This window comes from Schistocerca nitens, chromosome 2 (assembly GCF_023898315.1).
Source record: "Schistocerca nitens isolate TAMUIC-IGC-003100 chromosome 2, iqSchNite1.1, whole genome shotgun sequence".
Lineage (NCBI taxonomy): Eukaryota > Metazoa > Arthropoda > Insecta > Orthoptera > Acrididae > Schistocerca > Schistocerca nitens.
In genome coordinates this window covers 36,162,475-36,188,604 of record NC_064615.1, presented here as the reverse complement: position 1 = coordinate 36,188,604, position 26,130 = coordinate 36,162,475, and the positions used below count along the sequence as shown (strand labels likewise).

General features: G+C 43.1%; 1 protein-coding gene across 1 annotated transcript in view; it reads left to right on the top strand.

Moving 5' to 3' along the window:
• The window catches only part of LOC126235703 (ubiquitin carboxyl-terminal hydrolase 22), a 150,591-nt gene that overhangs the window by 38,236 nt on the left and 86,225 nt on the right, over positions 1-26,130 (top strand). Inside the window, exon 5 of the mRNA XM_049944458.1 lies at positions 17,292-17,542. Within this exon, the coding sequence (XP_049800415.1) occupies positions 17,292-17,542 (251 nt within the window). The remainder of the gene's footprint in view (positions 1-17,291; positions 17,543-26,130) is intronic.

Genomic DNA, 26,130 nt, shown 5'->3' with positions numbered 1-26,130 from the left:
ACCATTTGTGCCAGTGGAACAGCTGTTCCCCTTCCTACACACCCCCTCCACCAGCTGCCATTATCATGATGGACCAAAGGCGTTGCAACGGCTATTCAGGACCGTTGAAGGGCACTGCAACATGTCAAGTTACATCCTTCACAGACTGCCCTCATCACTCTTATGGGGTCTGATGCAAAGACTCATTACCTAACTAAACTCAGTAAGAAGCAATGCTGGGAGCACAATGTCTCCACTTCCAAGACTTAACGTGTCTACATCTGCATATACATCTACGTATATATTCTGCAGTCCACCATAAGGCATGTGACAGAGGCTAACCCATACAACTACTAGTCATTTTCTTTCCTGTTCCACTCGCAAATAGAGCGAAGGAAAAATGACTGTCTACATGCCTCCGTATGAACCCTAATTTCTTGTATCTTACCTTCATGGTCCTTACACGCAATGCATGTTGAAGGTAGTAGAATCTTATGCAACCAGATTCGAATGCTGGTGCTCTAAATTTTCTCGAAAGTGATCCTCAAAAAGAATGTTGCTTTCCCTCCAGGGATTATGATTTGAGTTCCAAAGCATGTGCGTAGCAATTGTGAGTAGTTCAAACCTACCAGTAACAAACCTAGCAGTCCACCTCTGAATTGCTTCAATGTATTCCTTTAATCTGTCATGATAGAGACCCCAGACATTCAAGCAGAACTCAAGAATAGGTCGCATTAGTGTCCTAGATGCAGTCTCCTTTACAGATGAACCACACTTTCCTAGAATTCTCCCAATAAGCAGGAGTCAACCATTTGCCTTCCCTACCACAACTGTCACTTGCTAATTCCATTTCGTATTACTTTGCAATGTTACCCAGATATTTAAATGATGTGACTGTGTCAGACAGGAGCTACTAATGCTGTATCTCAACATTGCTGGTTTGTTTTTCCTACTCATCTGCATTAACTTACATTTTTCAACAATTAGAGCTAGCTGCCATTCATTACATTACTAGAGATTTTGTCAAGTCACCTTGTATCCTCCAACAGTCACTCAGATTAGACACGTTACCATACACCATAGCATCATCAGCAAGTAACCACAGACTGTTGGCCACTTCCTCTGCCAAATCATATAGAGAATAGTAGCGGTCCTACCACATTTCCCTGGGGCTCCCCTGACAGTACCTTTGTCTCTGATGAACACTTGCCATCAAGGACAACGTTTTTGGTTCCATTGCTTAAGAAGTCTTTGAACAACTCTCATATCTGTGAACCTATTCCGTATGCTCATACCTTCTTTAATAACTTGCTGTGGGGCACCATATAAAACGTTTTCTGTAAATCTAGAAGTAGCAAACCTGCCTGTTTCCCTTCATCTATAGTTCACAGTATACCATGTGAGAGAGCAGGCTGAGTTTTGCACGAACATTGCTTTCTAAAACCATGCTGATTCATGGACATAAGCTTCTCAATCAGAGGGAATTAATGACTTCCATTAATCTGTCCACTTCCGCTGCGCAAGTTTGGGAATCAATAAAACTGAATTCAGGCAAGGGTACTACACATCCCCTTACGGCCTTGTCAAATAATGGGGTGTAGGTGGACACGCCAGAAGACATGGCTCAGGTTTCAGCTGAACACTTCTTTACTGTGACTATGTCATCCAGACAAGCTCCCGCTCTTTTGGTGTTCCGTGGGATTGCAGGGATGAAGAAGCTCAATTTCTTCTCACATAATGAGGAAGTCTACAACCTTCCGTTCTCCACATGGAACTGGAATCAGGTTTGTCTGCATCCAGACACATTGCTCCAGGACCTGATGAGATCCGTTATGCCATGTTTTGTCATCTGTGCTCTGAAGTGAAAGGACAGCTCCTCTCTTGTTTCAGTCAGATGTGGTTTGATGGACAGTACCCCATGATTTGGAAGGAGGCAATATTAATTTCATTCTGGAAACCAGGCAAGGACTGTAGCACTCCTAACAGTTACCGGAGTATCGCCCTTGCCAGTTGTATGGTTAAGACTATTGGACACATGGTCAACCGCCACCTCGTCTGGCTGCTAGAATCCCGAGGTCACCTGAACCACTCTCAATGCAGCTTCAGGCACTGCTGTACCACCCGTGACAATTTCATTCTACTGGAGACAGTGATACAGGAGTCCTTCTTACATTGAATTAGTTTTGTTTGTGTGTTTTTTGACCTCGAAAAAGCACTACTTGGAAGTACAACATCCTTCACCAACTTCATGAATGGGTACTACATGTACGCCTGCCACTTCTGATCCAATTGTTTCTGGAGGACGGGCGTTTTCGTTATCGCGTTGGCGATGCCATGTCTGACTGCTATGTTCAGAGGAGAATGGGGTCCCCCAGGGCAGTGTCCTCAGTGTGACATTGTTTGCCATTGCTATAAATGGTATTTCCTCCACAGTCAAGAGCCCTGTCAAATGCTCTTTGTACGTGGATGCCTTTTCAATCTTCTACTCTTCCTCTGATCTTACATCGACGACGATGCAGCTGCAGCTGACCTTTAGGAAGCTGGAAACCTGGGCCCAGACAACTGGTTTTCAGTTCTCACCTGAGTGTGTTCCTCGGAGTTTTAACCAACCAGTGGTCACATTGAGGGACACTGTTTTACATTTTCAAGACACTGTTTGCTTTTTGGGTTTAATATTTGACCTCAAATTAACTTGGCTCCCACACATGAAAGACCTACGAACAAGGGACTCACAGTCATTCAATATTTTGAAATGCCTTAGCGGAAAACATAGGGAGCTGACAGGTCCCACCTCCTGCAGCTTCATAGGGCATTTATTCAATCACACTTAGATTATGGCAGCTTGGTCTACGGATCGGCCATCCTTCCTACCTCAGGATGTTAGATGCTCTCCACCATGGGGGCATTCGGATATCAACTGGAGCTTTTTGGAACAGCCCAATACAGAGTCTGTGTGTAGAAGCTGGTGAACCACCAATCTGGATTCGGCTGCGTATCCTTTTGGCTCGTCAGGCGCGGAAAATCTCAGCGTCACCTCAGTCATTGACATTTAGTTCATTGGCCCAACCCACCTTTGAACAGCTGTTCAGGAATTGGCCCCATGTGACTCAGCTATTTGGTACATGTGCTACAGACTGTCCTAAGGATCTGGATGTCTCAGGCATCAAAATACACAGCTGGGGATGGAACGCATTGCCGCCTTGGCGTCTTCAGATGCCCAAAGTGATTTTAAGCTTGACACAGTACAAGAAAACTTGTACTCCAGATTTTGTTTTTACAACTTTGTTTTTGTCTATTTTAAGTATGTAACAGCTTTCTTGTTTTTGTACAGATGGGTCCCAGCAGGAGAATGCTCTTGGTTATTCTGCTGTTTTTGCTGAAAGGGTTTTTCAAGTGTATCTTACAGAACAATTTACAAATTATGTTGCGGAGTTATATGGCATTCTGATGGCACTGAAGAGGGTTCACAGACATTACTGTACAAGGTTTCTTGTCCATTCCAACTCTCTTCGTGCAATGCAAGCACTTTGCCATATGTATCCAGTAGACCCACTGATACAGCTTATTCACAACTCCTTACAGCGGTTCCAACACTGTGGCAAGGTGGTGATCTTTTTCTGTGTACCTGGCCACATTGGGATACAGGGCAACGACATGGTCGGCAAAGCCACCAAGGAAGCGTGGTGGGATAGTGCTGTCCATCAATGTCCCACCCAGCTGCATGCCATCATATATCTTTCTGACAGATGCGTCATGCGTCAGTGGGAGACAGAATGGTTGCCGGTGACAGACAATAAACTGTGGTCGCTCAAATCGGCCCCAAAGGCTTGGCGGACGTGATGTCAGCCTGGCCGCTGGAAGGAGGCTCTGCTCATCAGACTGCACATTGGGCTTAGCCCTTTAACACATGGCTTCCTCCTCCAGCGGTAGGATCCACCACTCTGTGAAGTTTGTGGTGTGCCGCTTTCAGTTCAGCATAACGTGGCTACTTGTGTCCTGCATACTGTTATTAGGGCAGCCCTCAGTCTCGCTGGAGATCTGCCCACCATCCTCGCAGATACTGATACCAGTGTTACAGGGGTGGTGAAAGATTTTGAACTGTCAGGCCTCATCCGTAAATTGGCAGGAAGGGCAGCAAAATTTAATACATTATAAACTGCTCTGCGTGTGGGCAGCCTTGGTCCCCACCCATGAGATTTGCATGCTGAGTTTTCTTCAGGGCACAGACTACCATGATGTCGAGTGCTCCCTCAACCCAAATAATAATAATAATAATAATAATAATAAATTACCCGAAAGTTCCTAAATGCAATATAACATATACCATACAGTTAAAAGGAAGTGACGCTTGATCAGGGTCCGCGTCACTTTCCATTTTTAACCAGACTTAACGTCTGAGAAAGTAAAGAATAATAATAATAATCATCATCATCCTCTCTTCAAATTATTTCTCATTCCTAGCAGCAATGATGCTTTTATGCGTGTTTTACTCTTCGTTCATATTGTTGCAATTCTATCAAATTTCTGGCTGATGCCACTAACTCCAGGTGGACTGTCTCTTGAATGAGGGATGCATGGCATCATTATTTAGTCCTTGAATACCACCAATCGAGCAGCCATCCAACCAACCAACTATGGCTCCACATACCAACAGATCTTTTCTTGTTTGTCAACCATTCATTTCACATGCATCTTACAAAACTAGAGACCTTCACTATTAACCTATTACTATCCTCATCTGCTGTGACAGTGGGTTTCAATTTTCTCTGTTTTCTTTACAACACTGACACTTTAAATAAAACAGTTCACAAATATTCCTCATGTGTTATTGTATGTGATTACGTGTGAAATTGAGGCACCACCTCTCTAGACAGTTGCAGCCGCAGAAAATAACGATGAAATGAGAGGGGTCTGGAGGAGGGGGGGGGGGGGCAGCTGTTGTTGTTAATTGTCAAGCAAAGATATATGTTGCTGTTTCCACTTTATATGTGATCACCGACTAACTGACTGACTGATTATATTCTTATACATTGTAAATTTGTGTGATTAATCATCATGAAAACTAGGTTGCAGAGTTTAAAATTTGGCAGTGTGTTCACAATTCAGTTATCAGTCATCATATTTAATATACTTCTTTAGATAGATACAGTCAATGGACAGAAATATGGAAACACCACAAACACAAGTTACCGTGCCTAATACGGCGTAGGAAAACCGTTGGCATTTAAAACAGCATCCAGTTGTCTCAGATTGGATAAATACAGGTCCCTTATGGTTTTCAGTGGACTATTATACCATTCTTCATGTAAAATAGTGGAAAATTCAGGTAACAATGATGGAAATGGATAGTGATTACACACTCTTTCCTTCTAAGTAGACCAAAAAATCCCCCTAATATTGAGATTTGGTGACTGTGGTGTCCAGGGCCGATGTGACAATTCATCCTTGTGCTCAAAAAAACCAGTAGAGGGCAGTGCAAGCTGTGTGAACAGGGGTCTTTTGTGTTGGAACACAGCATCACAAGTGGAGTTCAAACACTGTACCACGGGATGGACCTGATCAGCCAAAATAGCCACCTAATCCTTGGCAGTAACGCAACCTTGCAGAGTGACAGTGGGGCCCATCGAATTCAATGATATGGCTATCCTAATCGTCCCTTCATTTTGAACTTGGGATGCAAATTCAGTCAGAATTTGAAAACAGTGTGAAGCAACACTCATCCGACCAAGTGACTTCCTTCCAATACTCCACAGCCCAGGGTTTATGGCAGTTGCACCAAGTTTTCCTGTTACAGGCATTTACATCACCAATGAGTTGGTTTGGAATTCCATCTTGCCCTGCAATTTCCTGCCTAAGGAGCTCCCATCATGTTTTGGTGCTGACAGTCTTCGTGAGTGTGACATTCAGTTCTGCAATGACTGTTGCAGGTGTCAGCCTCTTATTTTTTATCACAGACATCTTCGATCATGGTCAGTCGTGATAATGCACACTTTCGTCCACATCGTGACTTAGCAGATGATGTTTTTCCATTTTCTCGGTATGTGACTTAGTGGATGAGTGGTATAAATCTTGAGTACTGTACCTCTTGAAACACCAAGCTTCAGCTACCTAGATTAAAGGCACCCACCATACGAGCACCAGCAGTTTGCCCACGTTCGAATTTACTTATCTCTAACGAAATGCACACACAACTATACAGAACACTATTCTGACCACGGTTGGTAGCATGTGCATTGCTGTCTGAGCATGAATTTTTCTGGTGTTCCAACCCCTGTGCACTAAGATTCAAAACATAACCACTGCCCACCATGAGATTAAATGCCACATGTGACTCTGTGACACTGTAAGGAAAATATGTAAACTGTGCAGAGGTAAATGCGGAATCATTCTAGTGATGGTACAGGCAGCAAATGAGGAAATCCACTGAAATAAACCACTTTAACAAATGACAAATTGCTGTAGACTGGTGCCTGGGAATGAGCATCTCAGAAACAGAGAAGCTGGTTGGCCGTTCGTGTACTAGTGTGAGCATCTATGGAAAATACTCAGAGGTGTTGGGGTGTCTCACTCTGTAAAACAGGATAGCCAGTTACCTGTGGCAGATTAACTTTCACTGTCGGGTGAAAAGTTTAACTGCACATTTCTGGTTGTCTTTAGGCTTCTAAACTTATGAGCAGTCTATAGGCGACTATTTATATAGCCTCATTGGCAGCTTCTCCACACTTTCCTGGAATTCTCCATATAAATCACACTTCAATTTGCCTTTGCTTCAGTTAGTCTCACCTCTTTGTTCAACTAAAAAACATTATTGCTCTTCCTTTAATTTCTGTGACACATTCGGATCTCTTAGAGGTGCTATGCTATACAGTACCATACTATTTGTAGAAATTTTCTTGATTGCTAACAGAAAGTGGTTCAACAAAAGAGGATGTAGGGAGCAGAGCAAGCTCCTCCTGCCCAGCTCACAGTCTGTTATGGTGAATGGGGGCAGCGGACAATAAGACATGCTCGTCTCACACAATGATAACATTATCCGTATGCTTCATGCTTTGTGCCAGGCATCTATTATGTAATGTAACTCTCCTTTTCCAAAGAGTCATAAATAGCACCCACAATGAGCCTAGAATTGAATCGTGTCATTTTGCAGCAAAAGACAGCACATTCATTACATAATGGCTAGTGTAGTGCTCCACATGATACTTTTATTGTTGGATTCACAAACGTCTGTTCACAAAGCTCTAGTGGCCCAAAGTCTTCAGACTTCACCAGTTCAGTACTAAGGAACTCTGACTCATAAAAGTTCAACAACTATTAGTGTTTGAAGTTTGTTCCAAAGCAGTAAAATGGAATCACAGAGTAAAAGTCGTATTTGCGCTAAAGCTTGCGTCACGTAAGATGTTGCTTCTGCGCATAAAGGTGGAGCAGTGAAAAGATGAGAACTGCGCGTGCACGGCAGCAGAGAGCGGGCAAACGAAGTCCACGTTGCCAAACTGCATTGCTGCGGACAACAATCAGGCTCATTTGCCTATGGTACATCATATTATACGTTCAAATCTATGAGGGGAATAGTAAATACTAAAACCAGTTTTGATCAGTTGTCAAAAGAGAAATATTAATTCATGCCATTGCGCCCACTGCTCCACAGATTAACTCTGCGTGAAGTCGGGAGGCGAGAACAGCTGACACAGCTTTGTGAAGTTGTGAAGTACAATTTTTCTCAAAATGACAATTGTCTAATGACAAGATCATTGAAACTGCTTGCAATAATTATCATTTATTGCAATTTGAACTGTATTATAAGTAAAAATTTAATACACAACAAAATTAACTTCAGGCACAAACCGAAAACATTATATTTGCTTTACAACTGCTTCTACTCAATAGGATTTTTAAAAATGTGTATAAGGTGTGTGTGTTGATGTGTTTGACTGTAGTCAAGTGTGATCACTTTGAGTAAAAAAAATTAGTGGTAGAAAAGACTAATGAAAAGACTATCATAAAAGTGGTCAGTAATTTGTCATATTTTTCACTGTTAATGGGAATTATGAGTGTAAACTAACTCTTTCGACACTACAGTGAGAGATCGCATTTATAATCCATTGAACAAGCAAATAATTAACCATCATCTGCGAATAACTCCAGGAAATGGTGACTGATAACATTGAAAACCACCGATATCTCGACCAGTAACAGTTACTGTAATTTTAGGTCTTTATCCAGTTCATGCCTTGAAAATGACAAAGGTTTACATGTAGAAATATTAAACTTTTGACGAATTTATCCAGCTACATTCTCGCATGTTATTAGAGCATACAACATGGTGAGAGAAACTTAACTTCTCCTTTGGCAATACGTTGAACATTATAGTCTGCATAATTCAAAGGATACAAAGACCTAATCAAAAATGCTAGGAAGTTCTCATTATTGGTATACAACTGATATGTTGACAAACACATTTTTAAAAACCTCAAGACTTTAAAACTAAGAAACACTGTTACTTTGTTCCAAAGTCTACATAGTAATACCACCGCCACTTGTATTTGAGTCTGTTTCCAAACAATCTGACTGTAAATTTACAATGATAGGTTCAAGGCGTATATCCATCATCACTTTCCCCTGTCAAAGCCTTTCAGCATGTTGCACAGACTATGACTGTGCTACAGGTGGGGTGTTGTGTATTGGCTCATGCACAAGTGATTCAGTGAATGTTATATTGATTTCTTCCCCCTATGTCACTTCTTTGAACTACAAACTCTCTTCTTAACTATCAGGAATCAATGCCTTTTAAAATTCTTTATACTGTCAAAGCACTTACCATTGAAGCTAATTTTCTCCCACATAAATGTGAAACGTTTTTGTGATCTGTCATTCATCATTCACATGGAGCACTTTGAAATGCCATTGTTACAACCATCCATTTGTGTTACAAGTTCCTTGCAAATTCGATGCTTTCCAAGCGACATGAAACCAACTTTTTCTACTGTTCCTACAGGTCTGACACTTTCACTTAAAACTCTCTTTACAGGCCTATTGCTGACACCACATGGTTCTGTTGGAGTCCATTCTTGTGTCTTCAAATGTCAACCGTTGGAGACCTGCTTTAAAATGCATGTTTGAAAAAGTTATAAATGCAGTAAAAATCCCACTCGCCTGCTTTCACACCTACACTGCTAAAAAAAAAAAACTGAAAGTGGAATCAATGATACGGTTGTCGTGAAGTACGGCACCATTTAGGAGCGAGATTCTCGCTGTCTAGGTGTAACTTGCTGCTAACCGCTCGGAATGAGAATGAATATTATTGGCTGACAGTGGCTAGTGGAGGGGGATGCACAGAACGGCTGAAAACTGGGCTGCCTTCCAACGTGACACGGGCTTTAGTTGCTATGAAATATATCCACATCCTCCGAAGATGGCTCAGATTTCAATACTGGCTAGGAAACCATTTGTGTGACCTGAGGATGAAAAATACAATACAAGAAAGATATTATTTTTTCTGCACAAACTGCTTTGACGTAATGTCAGTCGTAACAACTAAAGGCACATTCAGTTGCTTATTAAAATATTTTGTTTCTTGTTGCTTTCAGTTTGGGAGCCATGTAAGAATATTATGAAAAGGAAAGTTGCTCCTTACCATATAGCGGAGGTATCAATGTTGGTCTGTGAGGCCTGGTACGAAGTCGGCATTCCAAAACCTCGCAAAGGTGATCTAGAGGATTCAAGTCAAGACTGTGTGTATGCCAGTCCATTACAGGGATGTTATTGTGGTGTAACCACTCCGCCACAGGCCAGGCATTATGAACGGGTGCTCGATCGTGTTGAAAGATGCAGTCGCCGTCCCTGAAAGATGCAGTCGCCATCCCTGAATTGCTCTTCAACAGTGTAGGCCTGTGCTGTGATAGTGCCATGCAAAACAACAAGCGGTGCAAGCCCGTTCCATGAAAAAAATGACCACACCATAACACCACTGCCTCCAAATTTTACTGTTGGCACTGCACACGCTGACAGGTGACGTTCACTGGGCATTCACCACATTCACACCCTGCCATCGGATTACCACATTGTGTACCATGGTTAGTCACTCCTCATAACGTTTTTCCACTGTCAAATCGTCCAGTGTTTACGCTCCTTACACCAAGTGAGGCGCCATTTGGCATTTACCGGCTTGATGTGTGGCTTATGAGCAGCCGCTCGACCATGAAATTCAAGGAATTCCTATGTGATGGTCTGGATAGATGTCTGCCTATTACACATTACGACCCTCTTCAATTGTCTGCGGTCTCTGTCAGTCAACAGATGATGTCGGCCTGTACGCTTTTGTGCTGTACGTGCCCCTTCATGTTCCACTTCACTAACACGTTGGAAACAGTGGACCTAGGGATGTTTAGGGGTGTGGAAATCTCGTGTACAGACATATGACACCCAATCACCTGACCACGTTCGAAGTCCGGAAGTTTTGCAGGACGCCCTGTTCTGCTCTCTCACAATGTGTAATGATTACTGAGGTTGCTGATGTGGATTACCTGGCAGTAGATGGCATCACAATGCACCTAATGTGAGAAAACATATGTTTTTGGGGGTGTCTGGATACTTTTGATCACATAGTGTAGGCACCCCCCCCCCCCCCCCCATGAACCATGGACCTTGCCGTTGGTGGGGAGGCTTGCGTGCCTCAGCGATACAGATGGCCGTACCGTAGGTGCAACCACAACGGAGGGGTATCTGTTGAGAGGCCAGACAAACATGTGGTTCCTGAAGAGGGGCAGCAGCCTTTTCAGTAGTTGCAGGGGCAACCGTCTGGATGATGGACTGATCTGGCCTTGTAACATTAACCAAAACGGCCTTGCTGTGCTGGTACTGCGAACGGCTGAAAGCAAGGGGAAACTACAGCCGTAATTTTTCCTGAGGAAATGCAGCTTTACTGTATGATTAAATGATGATTGTGTCCTCTTGGGTAAAATATTCCGGAGGTAAAATAGTCCCCCATTCGGATCTCCGGGCGGGGACTACTCAAGAGGACGTCGTTATCAGGAGAAAGAAAACTGGCGTTCTACGGATCGGAGCGTGGAATGTCGGATCCCTTAATCGGGCAGGTAGGTTAGAAAATTTAAAAAGGGAAATGGATAGGTTAAAGTTAGATATAGTGGGAATTAGTGAAGTTCGGTGGCAGGAGGAACAAGGCTTTTGGTCAGGTGAATACAGGGTTATAAATACAAAATCAAATAGTGGTAATGCAGGAGTAGGTTTAATAATGAATAAAAAAATAGGAGTGCGGGTAAGTTACCACAGACAGCATAGTGAACGCATTATTGTGGCCAAGATAGACACAAAGCCATTGCCTACTACAGTAGTACAAGTTTATATGCCAACTAGCTCTGCAGATGATGAAGAAATAGATGAAATGTATGACGAGATAAAAGAAATTATTCAGGTAGTGAAGGGAGACGAAAATTTAATAGTCATTAGTGACTGGAATTCGTCAGTAGGAAAAGGGAGAGAAGGAAACATAGTAGGAGAATATGGATTGGGGGGAAGAAATGAAAGAGGAAGCCGCCTTGTAGAATTTTGCACAGAGCATGACTCAATCATAGCTAACACTTGCTTCAAGAATCATAAAAGAAGGTTGTATACCTGGAAGAATCCTGGAGATACTAAAAGGTGTCAGATAGATTATATAATGGTAAGACAGAGATTTAGGAACCAGGTTTTAAATTGTAAGACATTTCCAGGGGCAGATGTGGATTCTGACCACAATCTATTGGTTATGAACTGCAGATTGAAACTGAAGAAACTGCAAAAAGGTGGGAATTTAAGGAGTTGGGACCTGGATAAACTGAAAGAACCAGAGGTTGTAGAGAGTTTCAGGGAGAGCATAAGGGAACAATTGACAGGAATGGGGGAAAGAAATGCAGTAGAAGAAGAATGGGTAGCTCTGAGGGATGAAGTAGTGAAGGCAGCAGACGATCAAGTAGGTAAAAAGATGAGGGCTAATAGATATCCGTGGGTAACAGAAGAAATATTGAATTTAATTGATGAAAGGAGAAAATATAAAAATGCAGTAAATGAAGCAGGCAAAAAGGAATACAAACGTCTCAAAAATGAGATCAACAGGAAGTGCAAAATGGCTAAGCAGGGATGGCTAGAGGACAAATGTAAGGATGTAGAGGCTTGTCTCACTAGGGGTAAGATAGATACTGCCTACAGGAAAATTAAAGAGACCTTTGGAGAGAAGAGAACCACTTGTATGAATATCAAGAACTCAGATGGAAACCCAGTTCTAAGCAAGGAAGGGAAAACAGAAAGGTGGAAGGAGTATATAGAGGGTTTATACAAGAGCGATGTGCTTGAGGACAATATTATGGAAATGGAAGAGGATGTAGATGAAGACGAAATGGGAGATAAGATACTGCGTGAAGAGTTTGACAGAGCACTGAAAGACCTGAGTCGAAACAAGGCCCCAGGAGTAGACAACATTCCATTAGAACTACTGACGGCCTTGGGAGAACCAGTCATGACCAAACTCTACCATCTGGTGAGCAAGATGTATGAGACAGGCGAAATACCCTCAGACTTCAAGAAGAATATAATAATTCCTATCCCAAAGAAAGCAGGTGTTGACAGATGTAAAAATTACCGAACTATCAGTTTAATAAGTCACAGCTGCAAAATACTAACGCGAATTCTTTACAGACGAATGGAAAAACTGGTAGAAGCGGACCTCGGGGAAGATCAGTTTGGATTCCGTGGAAATGTTGGAACACGTGAGGCAATACTAACCTTAAGACTTATCTTAGAAGAAAGATTAAGAAAAGGCAAACCTATGTTTCTAGCATTTGTAGACTTAGAGAAAGCTTTTGACAATGTTAACTGGAATACTCTCTTTCAAATTCTGAAGGTGGTAGGGGTAAAATACAGGGAGCGAAAGGCTATTTACAATTTGTACAGAAACCAGATGGCAGTTATAAGAGTCGAGGGGCATGAAAGGGAAGCAGTGGTTGAGAAGGGAGTGAGACAGGGTTGTAGCCTCTCCACGATGTTATTCAATCTGTATAATGAGCAAGCAGTAAAGGAAACAAAAGAAAAATTCGGAGTAGGTATTAAAATTCATGGAGAAGAAGTAAAAACTTTGAGGTTTGCCGATGTCATTGTAATTCTGTCAGAGACAGCAAAGGACTTGGAAGAGCAGTTGAACGGAATGGACAGTGTCTTGAAAGGAGGATATAAGATGAACATCAACAAAAGCAAAACGAGGATAATGGAATGTAGTCAAATTAAGTTGGGTGATGCTGAGGGAATTAGATTAGGAAATGAGACACTTAAAGTAGTAAAGGAGTTTTGCTATTTAGGGAGTAAAATAACTGATGATGGTCGAAGTAGAGAGGATATAAAATGTAGACTGGCAATGGCAAGGAAATCGTTTCTGAAGAAGAGAAATTTGTTAACATCAAGTATAAATTTAAGTGTCAGGAAGTCGTTTCTGAAAGTATTTGTATGGAGTGTAGCCATGTATGGAAGTGAAACATGGACGATAACTAGTTTGGACAAGAAGAGAATAGAAGCTTTCGAAATGTGGTGCTACAGAAGAATGCTGAAGATTAGATGGGTAGATCACGTAACTAATGAGGAGGTGTTGAATAGGATTGGGGAGAAGAGAAGTTTGTGGCACAACTTGATTAGAAGAAGGGATCGATTGGTAGGACATGTTTTGAGGCATCAAGGGATCACAAATTTAGCATTGGAGGGCAGCGTGGAGGGTAAAAATCGTAGAGGGAGACCAAGAGATGAATACACTAAGCAGATTCAGAAGGATGTAGGTTGCAGTAGGTACTGGGAGATGAAGAAGCTTGCACAGGATAGAGTAGCATGGAGAGCTGCATCAAACCAGTCTCAGGACTGAAGACCACCACAACAACAACAACAGTGTAGGCACAACAAAAAGACACTCACAAATAAGCTTTTGGCCAAGAAAGTCATTGTCGAAAATAGATCACACCCACCCACACGAACACACGCAAATGCAACTCACACACACGTGACTGCAGTTTCTGGCAGCTGAGCCACACTGCGAGCAGCAGCAGCAGCACTGCATGATGGGAGTGGCATCTGGATGGGGGTAATGAGGAGGCTGGGGTGGGAAGGGGGAGAGATAGTAGGGTAGGGGTAGGGGGCACTGAAGTGCTGCTGGGGAGTGCGCAAGGAGGAGGTGGAGAGAGAATACGGCAGCTAGATGCAGATGGGTGGTTAGACGGAGGGCAGGGGAGAGGCTGGGGGTAGTGGAAAAAGAGAGAAGCAAAAAAGACTGTTTGCGTTGGCGAAATGGAGACTGTGTACTGTGGGAATGGGAACAGGGAAGGAGCTGAATGGGTGAGGACAATGACTAACTACGGTTGAGGACAGGAGGGTTACGGGAATGTAGGATGTATTACAAGGAGAGTTCCCACCTGTGGAATTAAGAAAATCTGGTGTTGGTAGGAAGCATCCAAATAGTGCAGATTGTGAAGCAGTCATCGAAATGAAGGCTGTCATATTGGGCAGCATGCTCAGCGACAGGGTGGGTCCACTTGTTTCTTGGCCACAGTTTGTCAGTTGCCATTCATGCGGACAGACAGCACATTGGTTGCAGCTTAGCTTGTAGATCAAATGACTGGTTTCACAGGTAGCCCTGCCTTTGATGAGATAGGTGATATTTTTGACTGGACTGGATTAGGAGGTGGTGGGAGGATGTATGGGAGGTAGGTCTTGCTTCTAGGTCTATTACAGGAATATGAGCCATGAGGTAAGGCGTTGGGAACAGTGGTTGTGTAAGGATGGACGAGTGTATTGTGTAGGTTCGGTGGATGGTGGAATACCAGTGTGGGAGGGGTGGGAAGGACAGTGGGCAGGGCATTTATCATTTCAGGTCATGATGAGAGGTAGTTGAAACTGTGGTGGAGAATGTAATTCAGTTGCTCCAGTCCTGTGTGGTACATTCTTTGCCAGGGTTTCGACTACCTCTCCGACGTCCACCAAATCTCACAATGTACTCATCCATCCCTGCACAACCCCTGCTCCCAACCCGTTAGCTTATGGCTCATATCTCTGTAACAGACCTTGATGCAAGAACCTGTCCCATACATCCTCGAACATTCCATGTGGGCATGACAACGAACAAACTGTCTGTCTGCATGAATGGCTACCAACAAACTGTGATAAAGAAACAAGTGTACCACCCTGTTGCTGAGAACGCTGCCCAATACGACATCCTTCATTTCAATGACTGCCTCACAGCCTTTGCATATGGTTTCTTGCCACCAACAATAGCTTTTCTGAATTTGCAGGTGGGAATTCTCCCTGCAATGCATCCTATGTTACCATAACCCTTGTGGCCTCAACCTTTGTTAGTCATTGTCCTCACCCAACCAGCCCCTTCCCTGTTCCCATTCCAGCACTACACAGCCCTCATTCCACCAACACACCCAGTCTTACTACACTCCTTTTCTGCCACCCCCTCCCCTCCCCTCATATCCTCTCCTCGGCCCTCCATCTAACCTCCTGACTGCACCTAGCTGCCCTACCCTCTCTCCACCTCGTGCCTGCGTACTCCCCAGCAGCACTTCAGTGTTTCCTACCCTGTCCTACTATCCCTCCACCCCTCTGCCCCCTGCCCCAGTCTCCTTACCACCACCCAGATGCCACTCCCATCATGCACTGCTGGTGCTGCTCACAGTGTGGCTCCGGCTGCCAGAGACTGCAGTCGTGTGTGAGTTGTGTGTGCTTGCATGTGTCTGCATGTGTGTGTGTGTGTGTGTGTGTGTGTGTGTGTGTGTGTGTGTGTGTGTGTGTGTCCTTTCATGGCTGAAAGCTTATTTGTGACAGTCTTTTTGTTGTGCCAGTCTGTGACTCAGCTATATGGTGAGTAGCAACTTTCCTTTTCATAATATTGTTACATTGTATCCTGGATTTTTCATTGCTTGATCAGTTTGAAGCCATTTCAGTTTAATCATAAATGAGACTCGAAGAATGCTTTTATTATAATTATTAAAACAAGGTGTATTTGTTTCATTAAATGTCTGTTCATCAGCTGTTGTGACATCACAGGATATGTTGGATAGAGAAACTATTGCTGGGAGGGGTTATACAAAAAGCTTATTAGTGAAGCAGATGTGGAGACACCTTGCGTTGTGGTTCACAATATGTTCAGCAATTGGATTGTGAAGTTTGCTGTTTGGCACAGTTTAGTGGTGGCCATCCATGTGAGTAGACATTTGATTACTTTCATGCCTACGTAGAATGGTGCTCAGTAACTGCAGTATAGCAGATATATATAACAAGGCTGCTTTCAGAAGTGGCCCTATTACTTATTTGGTAGAAAATGCCTGTGACTGGACTGCAGTAGGTGGTGTTAGGTGGCTGTTTGGGATAGGCCTTGCAGCTGGGCCGACCACAAAGCATTGAACCATGGGGAAGAGGGTTGGAATATGGATGGACAAGGATATTCTGTAGGTCGGGTAGGCGGTGGAACACTATTTGAGCGACGTGTGTTGGATTTGTCTCTGTTCTACATCAGAAAGTCTCTTCCTTACAGCCTCGCCACCCACATCTGAACCTTACTGAACAGGTGACAGTTGTGTATAAAATAAATATATTTATAAATAATACTGACCCTTTGCTCTGGAAGTCCAGAGAGACTGTGGTTGGGGTTGTTAACAAACATACTGTTTTTTGTTAGTAGCGTACAGATAAGGGACAATGGTGGGCATCAATATTACATCCAGATGTATCTCAATTGCACAGTCCTGGTGGTTTCTATGGCACAAAAAGACCAGGGCTTACCACTTACAATAGGACCATGCTTTATAAAGCACTGATGTTAACCCCAGTTATTGGTTTGAAGAGCACTACACAATGCCTGTGTGTATAGCTTTATATTCTAGTACTTCAAAAACTGTGTGGTTTATTAATCTTGGGAGTGTTACAGTGTATAGTTTGGGATTTCAATGTAATGTTCTTCCTCCTAAGAGCAGTGTATTGCAAGAACAGCTCAGAAATAAGTATCGTTAGAGACAACAAAAAATTTGATACTTTGTTAATCTTCTGGTCATAATCAGTAGATGAAGCAATCTGCATTATAAGATGTTCTCGTAGAATCTTTTGTTTTGTGGTGACAGTTCAGAAAGTTGTTTGCTTATTTTTCATATATGTATTGTTTTATGCTAAGTTTTTTGTGTATTAAAAGAGTTCTCTAAAATTCTTTGGAGTTCTTTCATTTAAAAAGTTAATATATTGAGATTAAAAATATTTTTTCTACACTAACTTTAATCATTTTCCTGTTCTAGTTTTATTCTGGTAAGAAGACACCTTTGACATTACATCGTTTGCTGCATCTTATCTGGACGCACGCACGCCACCTAGCTGGTTACGAACAGCAAGATGCGCACGAATTCTTCATAGCTGCGCTCGATGTCCTTCATCGTCACTGTAAGGGCACCAGTCCTCTTCCCACAAGCAATCCACATCACTGCAATTGCATCATAGATCAGATATTTACAGGTGGTCTGCAGTCAGATGTTGTCTGCCAAGCTTGCAAGTAAGTGAGCTAATAGTCAAATATTTGCCATGTCATTGAATTTTCACTAAGACTGTTTTTGTGATTAAATATTAATCATATGAAAAATAGCCCAACCTTTTAATAAACACTGAACATTAAAATGAAGTAACCAAATGTTTTCACAAGCATGTTTAATACTAATTGAAACATTGTGGGAAAAATTTCCATTCGAGATCTCCAATGCCACATGCCATCAATAGGAAAACCTGTAGAAGTGGCTTATTATTGTGAATGGTGTACCACTTTGTATAGACCCTGAATGACTTGATGAATAGTTATGGCAGTTGCGGTAGTATTAAAATAATGATATTCAAAATAGTTTACATTCAAGCAAATTAGAAACACAGCCAGGTTCATTTCAGTGAAGTTGTCACCGTTATGGTAGGAAAAAGTATGCTTTGCAGAGGATCCATTTTAGATTAGATTAGACAATGGAAAAAGCAGGATGGAATGTAACAATATTGTGAAAGGAAAGTTGCTACTCACCGTATAGTAGAGATGCTGAGTTGCAGGTGGACACAACGAAAAGACGAAAAGACTCTCACAAATACAGCTTTCGGCCAGTAAGGCCTACATCAGAATTAGATAACAAACACACACTCGCATAAACACAACTCACACACAAGACTACAGCCTCAGGCAACTGAGGCCACACTGCGAGCAACAGCACAAGTGCATGATGGGAGTGGCGACTGGGTGGGGGTAAGGAGGAGGATGAAGGGGGGGGGGTGGCAGACAGTGAAATGCTGCAGGTTAGACAGTTAGACATTGGGGAGGGGAGATGTGGGGAGGGGTGAGTAGTGGTGGTAAAGGAGAGAAATAAAAAGACTGGGTGTGATGGTGGAATGAAGGCTGTGTAGTGCTGGAATGGGAACAGGGAAGGGGCTGGATGGGTGAGGACAGTGACTAACAAAGGTTGAGGCCAGGAGGGTTACGGAAGCATAGGGTGTATTGCAGGGGAAGTTGCCACCTGCGCAATTCAGAAAAGCTGGTGTTGGTGGGAAGGATCCATATGACACAGGCTGTGAAGCAGTCATTGACATGAGGGATGTCGTGTTCAGCAGTGTGCTCAGCAATGGGGTGGTCCACTTGTTTTGGTCACAATTTGTCAGTGGCTATTCATGTGGACAGACAGCTTGTTGGGTGTCATGCCCACATAAAAGTTAACACAGTGGTTGCAGCTTAGCTTGTAGATCACATGACTGGTTTCACAGCTAGCCCTGCTTTTGAAGGGACAGGTGATTTTCATGACTGGACTGGAGTAGGTGGTGGTGGGAGGATGTATGGGATAGGCCTTGCATCTAGGTCTATTACAGGGATATGAGCCATGAGGTTAAGGGTTGGGAGTAGGGGTGGTTTATGGATGGATGAGTATATTATATAGGTTCGGTGGACAGCTGAACACCACTGTGGGAGAGGTCAGGATGATAGTGGGCATGACATTTCCCATTTCAGGGCATGACGAGAGATAGTCAAAACCCTGGCGGAGAATGTACCAAGTCCTGCATGACTGAATTTGGGAGTGGGGCTAAAGGTAAGGCCTTTGGAAAGGACTGAAATTTCTGTGAGTTTAAGGCTTCTGGAGGAAAGGTTCATGATTGTGTCTCGGGTCTGTTTAGGTTCTAGATTCTGTGTGGTGGCGGGAGGCAGTTTTGGAGGGCAGGGTAAATGTAGTAGGTCTGCAAGGCAGGGTTTGTCAGCTATGAGGGGACATGGAGGAGGTTCGGAGGTTGTGTTTTAGAAGGGGTGAACAGTGGTACTCCAAGGCAGGAGTAAGAAGTGAGCAGGGTGGAGAGGTTTTTGAGGTGGAATTGTGCATGTTACTCTATTTCCTGGAGAGCAGGAGTTTCAATGTGAGTTGTGGGTTCCAGGAATTTGGAATTGCATAGCAGGAGAATTTTGTGGATGGAGAGGAGGTGCTGAAAGGAGGTTTTGGCTTGGTTGATATGGTTTTGCAGGACTATGTTGGTGAGGGCTAAGGATTGGCGGAATCTGAACAGGTGGAGGATATTGGAAAGATGGGTGACAGCCAGAGATGGGTAACTGGATGGTAAGGCCATTTGGGGGGATTACATGAGCCAAGCTACAATGCAGAAACAGTATGTGGGACTGGGTTCTGGCTAGGGATAAGGGAAATTTTCTGTATTGAGGCTGATGGAAGGAGCAAGGATCCGTGGTGGTGGAAAAAATGTGAAAAATTAATAAGGTAGTATTACAATCGAAAAAAATCGAAAAAATACACCCAAATATGTGTGAAAAATCACGAGAAGGAGGAAACTGAGGTAAAAGGGGGAACCAAGATGAAATCTGAGGGAGTCGACAGTAGCGAAAGGTGGGTCTCACTAAAATTGGCAAGAAGTCACGACGACATCAAAGAAAAGATATAAATAATATAGAAATATATATTTTACTGTGGGAAGCAGGTCTAAGGGTAGATAAGTATGAAGAAGGTGGATAACAGGTGTGAATGGATGAGGTGGAATTAGTGGGTGGAAACTGAGCTAGAATGGAGAAAGAATGAGGGGTGGGGAAGGGTTTGTAGGATGAGATACAAGATCATGTGGCACTGGAAAGGTGTGGGAAATGGCATGGGAAAATAAGGGAGAGTGGTCAGTTAGAAGGTGTGGATTAATTATATCAGCCGAAGTGATGTGGAACATAAGATGCCGCACTAACAATCAGCGTGGTCTTGTAGCTGTCTGTTGTGTGCGGCTGAAATGGTTGATACAGTGTGACTAGTAAGCAGAGCATGCAGTGCAGTTTGTAAGGCGACAAGAGAAACACAGGCAAGAAGAGAGAGGAGGACAGATATTGAGTATAGTGATGCATTAAAAAATATTAACAAAGGAAAACGGCACTGGGTTAGGATTGAAGAAATGCTGGCAGGTAAAAATAAACAATGGAAAATCCAGTATGGAATGTAAAAAAAATTGTGAAAAGGAAAGTTGGGACTCGCCATATGGCGAAGATGCTGAGTCGCAGATAGTCACAACAAAAAGACTGTCACAAACATACCTTTCAGCCAATAAGGCCTTCGTCAAAATTAGATGACAACATATACATATACACAGACACGCAAACGCAACTCATACACGCGAATGCAGTCTTAGGCAACTGAGGCCACACTGCGAGCAGCAGCACCAGTGCATGATGGGGTGGCGACTGGGTGGGGGTAAGGAAGAGGCTGGGGTGAAAAGGGGGAACGATAGTAGGATAGGGGTGCCGTACAGTGACGTGCTGTTGGGGAACGCCAGGAGCTAGGTGGGAAGAGGGTAGGGGAGCTGTGTACAGCCGGGAGGTTAAACAGAGGGCAGAGGAGAGGTGGGAAGGGGGCAGGGGGCAGGGGATAGCAGAAAAGGAGAGAAGTAAAAAGACCGGGCGCAATGGAGGAAAGAGGGCTGTGTAGTGCTGGAATGGGGACAGAGAAGGGTTGGGGTGGGTGAGGACAGTAACTAACGAAGGTTGAGGCCAGGAGTGTTACGGGAACATAGGATATATTGTGGGGAAAGATACCACTTGCGCAGTTCAGAAAAGCTGATGTTGGTGGGAAGGATCCATATGGCACAGGCTGTGAAGCACTCACTGAAATGAAGGATGTCATATTTGGCCGCGTGCTCAGCAACAGGGTGGATCACGTGTTTCTTGGCCTCTGTTTGTCAGTGGCCATTTGTGCCGACAGACAGCTTGTTGGGTGTCATGCCCACATAGAATGCAGTACAGTGGTTGCAGCTTAGCTTGTAGATCACATGAAGGGTTTCACAGGTAGCCCGGTCTTTGATGGGATTGATGATGTTTGTGACTGGACTTAGCTACCCTACCCTTTTTTTTGCACCTTGTCCCTGCGTGCTTCTCAACAGCATTTCAGTGTCTGCCACCCATACTCTACTACTCCTCCGCCTCCCCGCCCCAGCCTCCTCTGTACCTCAATCCATTCGCCACTCCCATCATGCACTGGTTCTGCTGCTCACAGTGTGGTCTCAGTTGCCTGAGACTGTAGTCATCGTGTGAGTTGTGTTTGTGTGAGTGTGTTTGTGTATGTGTGTGATTGTTGTCTAATTTTGATGAAGGCCTTACTGGCCAAAAGCTATATTTGTTACAATCTTTTTGTTTTGCCTGTATGCGACTCAGTGTCACTGCTATATGGTGAGTAGCAACTTTCCTTTTCAGAATATTGATAGAGTAGATTAGATTAGATCAGATGTAATTTTCTTTCCAATTGATCCATAGTGAAGAGAATGCTCTGGGATGTGGAACATGTCAGAAAACAACAATACACAATAAATATTTACAAAATAAGAACAGATATGCTAAAGTACTTTCCACAGGTCCCAAATGAAATTGCCATTATGGATGTGGAATTGGTAGAAAGAAAGAAAGAAAGAAAGAAAGAAAGAAAGAAAGAAAAATTCTTATGCTTATTTACATTTCAAAGGGTATAAACCTTGTCACCAAATATGAAATGCTCAATACAGTTAGATGCATATGATAGTTCTTAGGCTATTGTATCCACACATCATCAAAATAAATAAAATAAAGCAAAAAACATTTCACAGCACTTATTTACAATGATTGCATTACAGCACAAAATTTGTACAGAAGTCAGGTTGCATGCAATACTCACATTATGTGATATTATTAACATATGCGCAACAGTGGGTTGTGCTAAGAAATTCGTCAATGGAGTAGGAGGAGTTGGCCACCAATAAATCCTTTGGACTCTTCTCAAACTGAACTTTATTATTAGTTAAACTTTTTTTGGCTGCTGGCATGTTATTGAAAATGTGCATTTCTGAATAGTGTACCCTTTTCTGAATCAGAGTAAGTGATTTTAAATCTGTGAAAGTTTTTCTTTTTTCTAGTATTGATTATAAAACATATTACTTTGCAAACTAGCAAGTAGAAATCCAGCCTTATTATTGGAAACCATATTTCACATCACAGAAGATGAATGTCATTTCACATAAGATGATAAAATAATAGGGGTGGAGGGTGTGGAGACAGCAAGTTACCTTTTTAAAGATTTGTAGTTTATGATTCAATGTTCTTTAATGGATGTGTAAAAGAAATCTCACCAATATTAGGAAAAAGATTGATTGCTACTCACCGTAAATATGACACGTTGACTTACAGACAGGCACAACAAAAAGACTGTTAAGCATTTAGTTTTCGAGCAAAGCTTTCTTCAGAAAAGAAGAGACACACACATTCTCACAAAAAAGCACACCTCATGCACACATGACTGTCATCTTGGATCAGAATGCAACTGTCATGTTGAGTGGCAGTCTGGGGTGGTGCAGGGAAGGGGGGGGGGGGGGGGGGAAGGGGATAGGAGGGTACATTTGGGGCGAGAGAAGACACTGTCTGCGTTGCATGCAGGGACTGGATGGTAGCATGGGAAGAGTGCCAGGTGCAGTGAGATGAGGAGGGGGAGTCGAAAATGAGAGGAGCAGGGAAGGGGAAAGGTGAGTGGGCAGAAGGCGGCACACAGTGGGGGTGAGGGGACATAAATAGGGAGTAGGTGATAGGATTGGGGGGGGGGCAGTAGGTGACCATGGGTTGAGGGCAGGATAGTGTGAGGAGTGGAAAACATGTTGTAAGGACAACTTGCATCTCTGCAGTTCAAAAAAGCTGGTGGTGGAGGGGAGGATCCAGATGGCCCGAGTTGCAAAGCAGCCATTGAAATCAAGCATGTTGTTTTCAGCTTTATATTGTGCCACAGGGTTGCGTTCCATGCCCTCATCTATAGTTTGGCAGTGGCCGTTTATCTTGCTGGACAGCTGGTTGGTAGTCATACGAACATAGAATGATGTGCAGTGATTGCAGCAGAGCTGGTATATGATGTGGCTGCTTTCACAGATGGTCCAGCCTCTGATGGGTCAGGATAAGCCTGCAACAGGACTGGAATATGAAGTGGTAGGTAGGTGGAGTGGTCAAGTCTTTTTACCTGAGTCTTCCACAGTGATATGATCCCTCTGGGAAGGGTCTGGGATTGGGAATGACATAGGGATGGATGTGGTGTGGGTAATTGAACACCACTTTGGGAAGGGTGTAGGATGTGTCTTATTTCAGGGCCTGATGATTGGTAACCAAAGCTCTGATGAAGAATGTGGTTCAGTTGTCCCAATCCATGGTGGTATTGAGTGGCTAACAGGGTACTCCTTTGTAGCTGGTTCTGGAGATAGTGGATTGGGAGTGTGTGGGGAAACGATGTGGGAGACCTGTTTGTGGATTAGGTCTGAAGGATAGTGCCTATTTGTAAAGGCCTTGGTGAGACATTAAGCATACTGGGCAAGGGAGTTCTTGTCACTGCAGACATGCTGTTTCCAGGTAGCCAGGTGGGTAGGAGGGATTTTTTGGTGTGTTAGGGATGGCAACTGTCAAAATGCAGGTACTGTTGGTGCTTGGGGGGTTTAATGTCACCCACCCTTCACAACATCTGAGTCCATCCCTGTGCTACTCCCAACCCCACAGCCTCTACTGAAGTCATCCCCCCCCCCCCCCCCGCCCCCCTCAGTTCTGTGCTCGCAGCTCTTCTCTATTAACGTCCCCTCACCCTCATTGTAAACTGCCCTCTGCCATTCCCCCTTCCATTTTTTCCCCTTCCCTGTACTCCTCCTTTCCTGTTCCCTGTTAACCCCCCAACCTGTCTGTCTCATAGCCTCTTGATGCTGCACATGGCAGTCTTGTCATGCTTCCATCTAGTCCCTGCATGCTCTGCCAGACAGTGGTCTTTTCTTCCCCCACCGACACCCTGTTATCCCTCCCCCTTCACTACCCCACTCGAAACTGCCGCTAAACGTGACAGTTGCTTTCCAGTGTGTGTGTGTGTGTGTGTGTGTGTGTGTGTGTGGTGTGATTGTTTTCCTTTTGCTTTTCTGAAGACAGCTTTGACTGAAAGCTAAATGTGTAACAGTCTTGTTGTGCCTGTCTGCATATCAACGTGTCAATTTTATAGTGAGTAGCAACCTACACTTTTCCTAATATTGTTGCTATTCCAGCCTGGAGTTTCCATTGTTTGTAAAGGAATGGTGTGTGTTGTGAGTGGTGAGGGGGAAAATTTAACTACCATCCTAGATGTGTTGGGACCTCTTTAGGGAGAATGGACATTATCATGCATTAAGATATTTTTCGGAGTCATTATATCTATGTTATGTATGTTGCTAGTGTCATATAGATGTTACCCGTGTTGTGTAGGACAGAGTTGTGTATTATAATAATACTTTTACTATATGGAGCTTCTGAAATTTGTCGGTTGTGATGTGTGGGTCTTATAGGAAAGATAATGCAATGTTCATAATGATCATCAGACTAAGGCTCTACAATTTCATTAATTTCCTGTAGCTCACCTCAGGTGTAAAATATATACAGAGATGTATACAATATTACAAGTGGGGCAGGCTTGGTTAATTGTTTTCAGTGCATTAACATTTTAGGACCTCTGTTAGAGTTTCAAATTCTCTCTGCATGCGCAGTAAGAGTTCAAGTGAGCACTTATAATTTAACATTAATCAAGTACGTCATCATAACCTGGATTGGCAAGCTGACTTAGACTGATTGGTGAATGGAGTGGTTAAGTCACAGGACTTGCCTTTTTTTTTTTTTTTATACTGGCTGCTGGTTTCAGTCTACACTGCAGATCATCTTCAGGTCTGGCACTGCAAAGTACAATTTGTCAACTAACATAAAAACCTAATTTTACATTAGCTGACAAGTTGCACTTTGTGGCATCAAACTTGAAGATGATCTGCAGCACTGGTAATTAGTAAATAAAAAGTTGTGGTCCTGATGGTATTTGTTTATTTATTTAATTGAGAATTAGGTTTTCTGTGGACATCTGTATTGGATACCGCAATTGATGGGATAATTTCTTTGGGGGAAGTATCTGCTATTTATATATTGACCTCATATGAGGAAAAATCCTGTGCTCTCATGAATCTTTGCATTATATGTTTCAATCAGATTTGATATGCAACTCATCACAAATGAAACACGGGTCAGTATGCTGCTTCACTTCAAATGTGCTTTCAATGTAAGCTGCCAAGTGCTCTGAACGTCAACATGTAATAGTTGAAAAAATTACACTTAACTGACAGAAGGTACTGATAACCTTAATAGGCATTGTATTTGATATATCCTCCAGAAAGTATTGGTAGTGTGCAGCACCAACAATATATTTTGAGTTCCTTATTCCAAACAACAATTTAACACTATAAGCAGCTGAATGCCTCTACATCTACACTTCCTTTTACGTATTGTATGTTAAGTGACAGGACACCATATGTCGTTTCACAGCTTTATTATATTGCTAGTCAGAGATTTGTATTTTGCAAAGATTAGTACAATAAACAGAGTATTTATTTAATCCTCAACAGCCTCCCCACCCTGTATAGCCCATCCCAGTTGATCTCCAGTGGGATGACCATTTGCACTGGCTGAGTAATATTTCTTCCATCCAGGGTTTGAAGAATTAAGGTCCTCTCCATTCCGTCTCTCCCTGCCCTTGCTTCCATAATTCGGGCTCTCTTGCACATGTCTCTTGGCTGTCTCTCTCTTGTAAGAGCAAAATG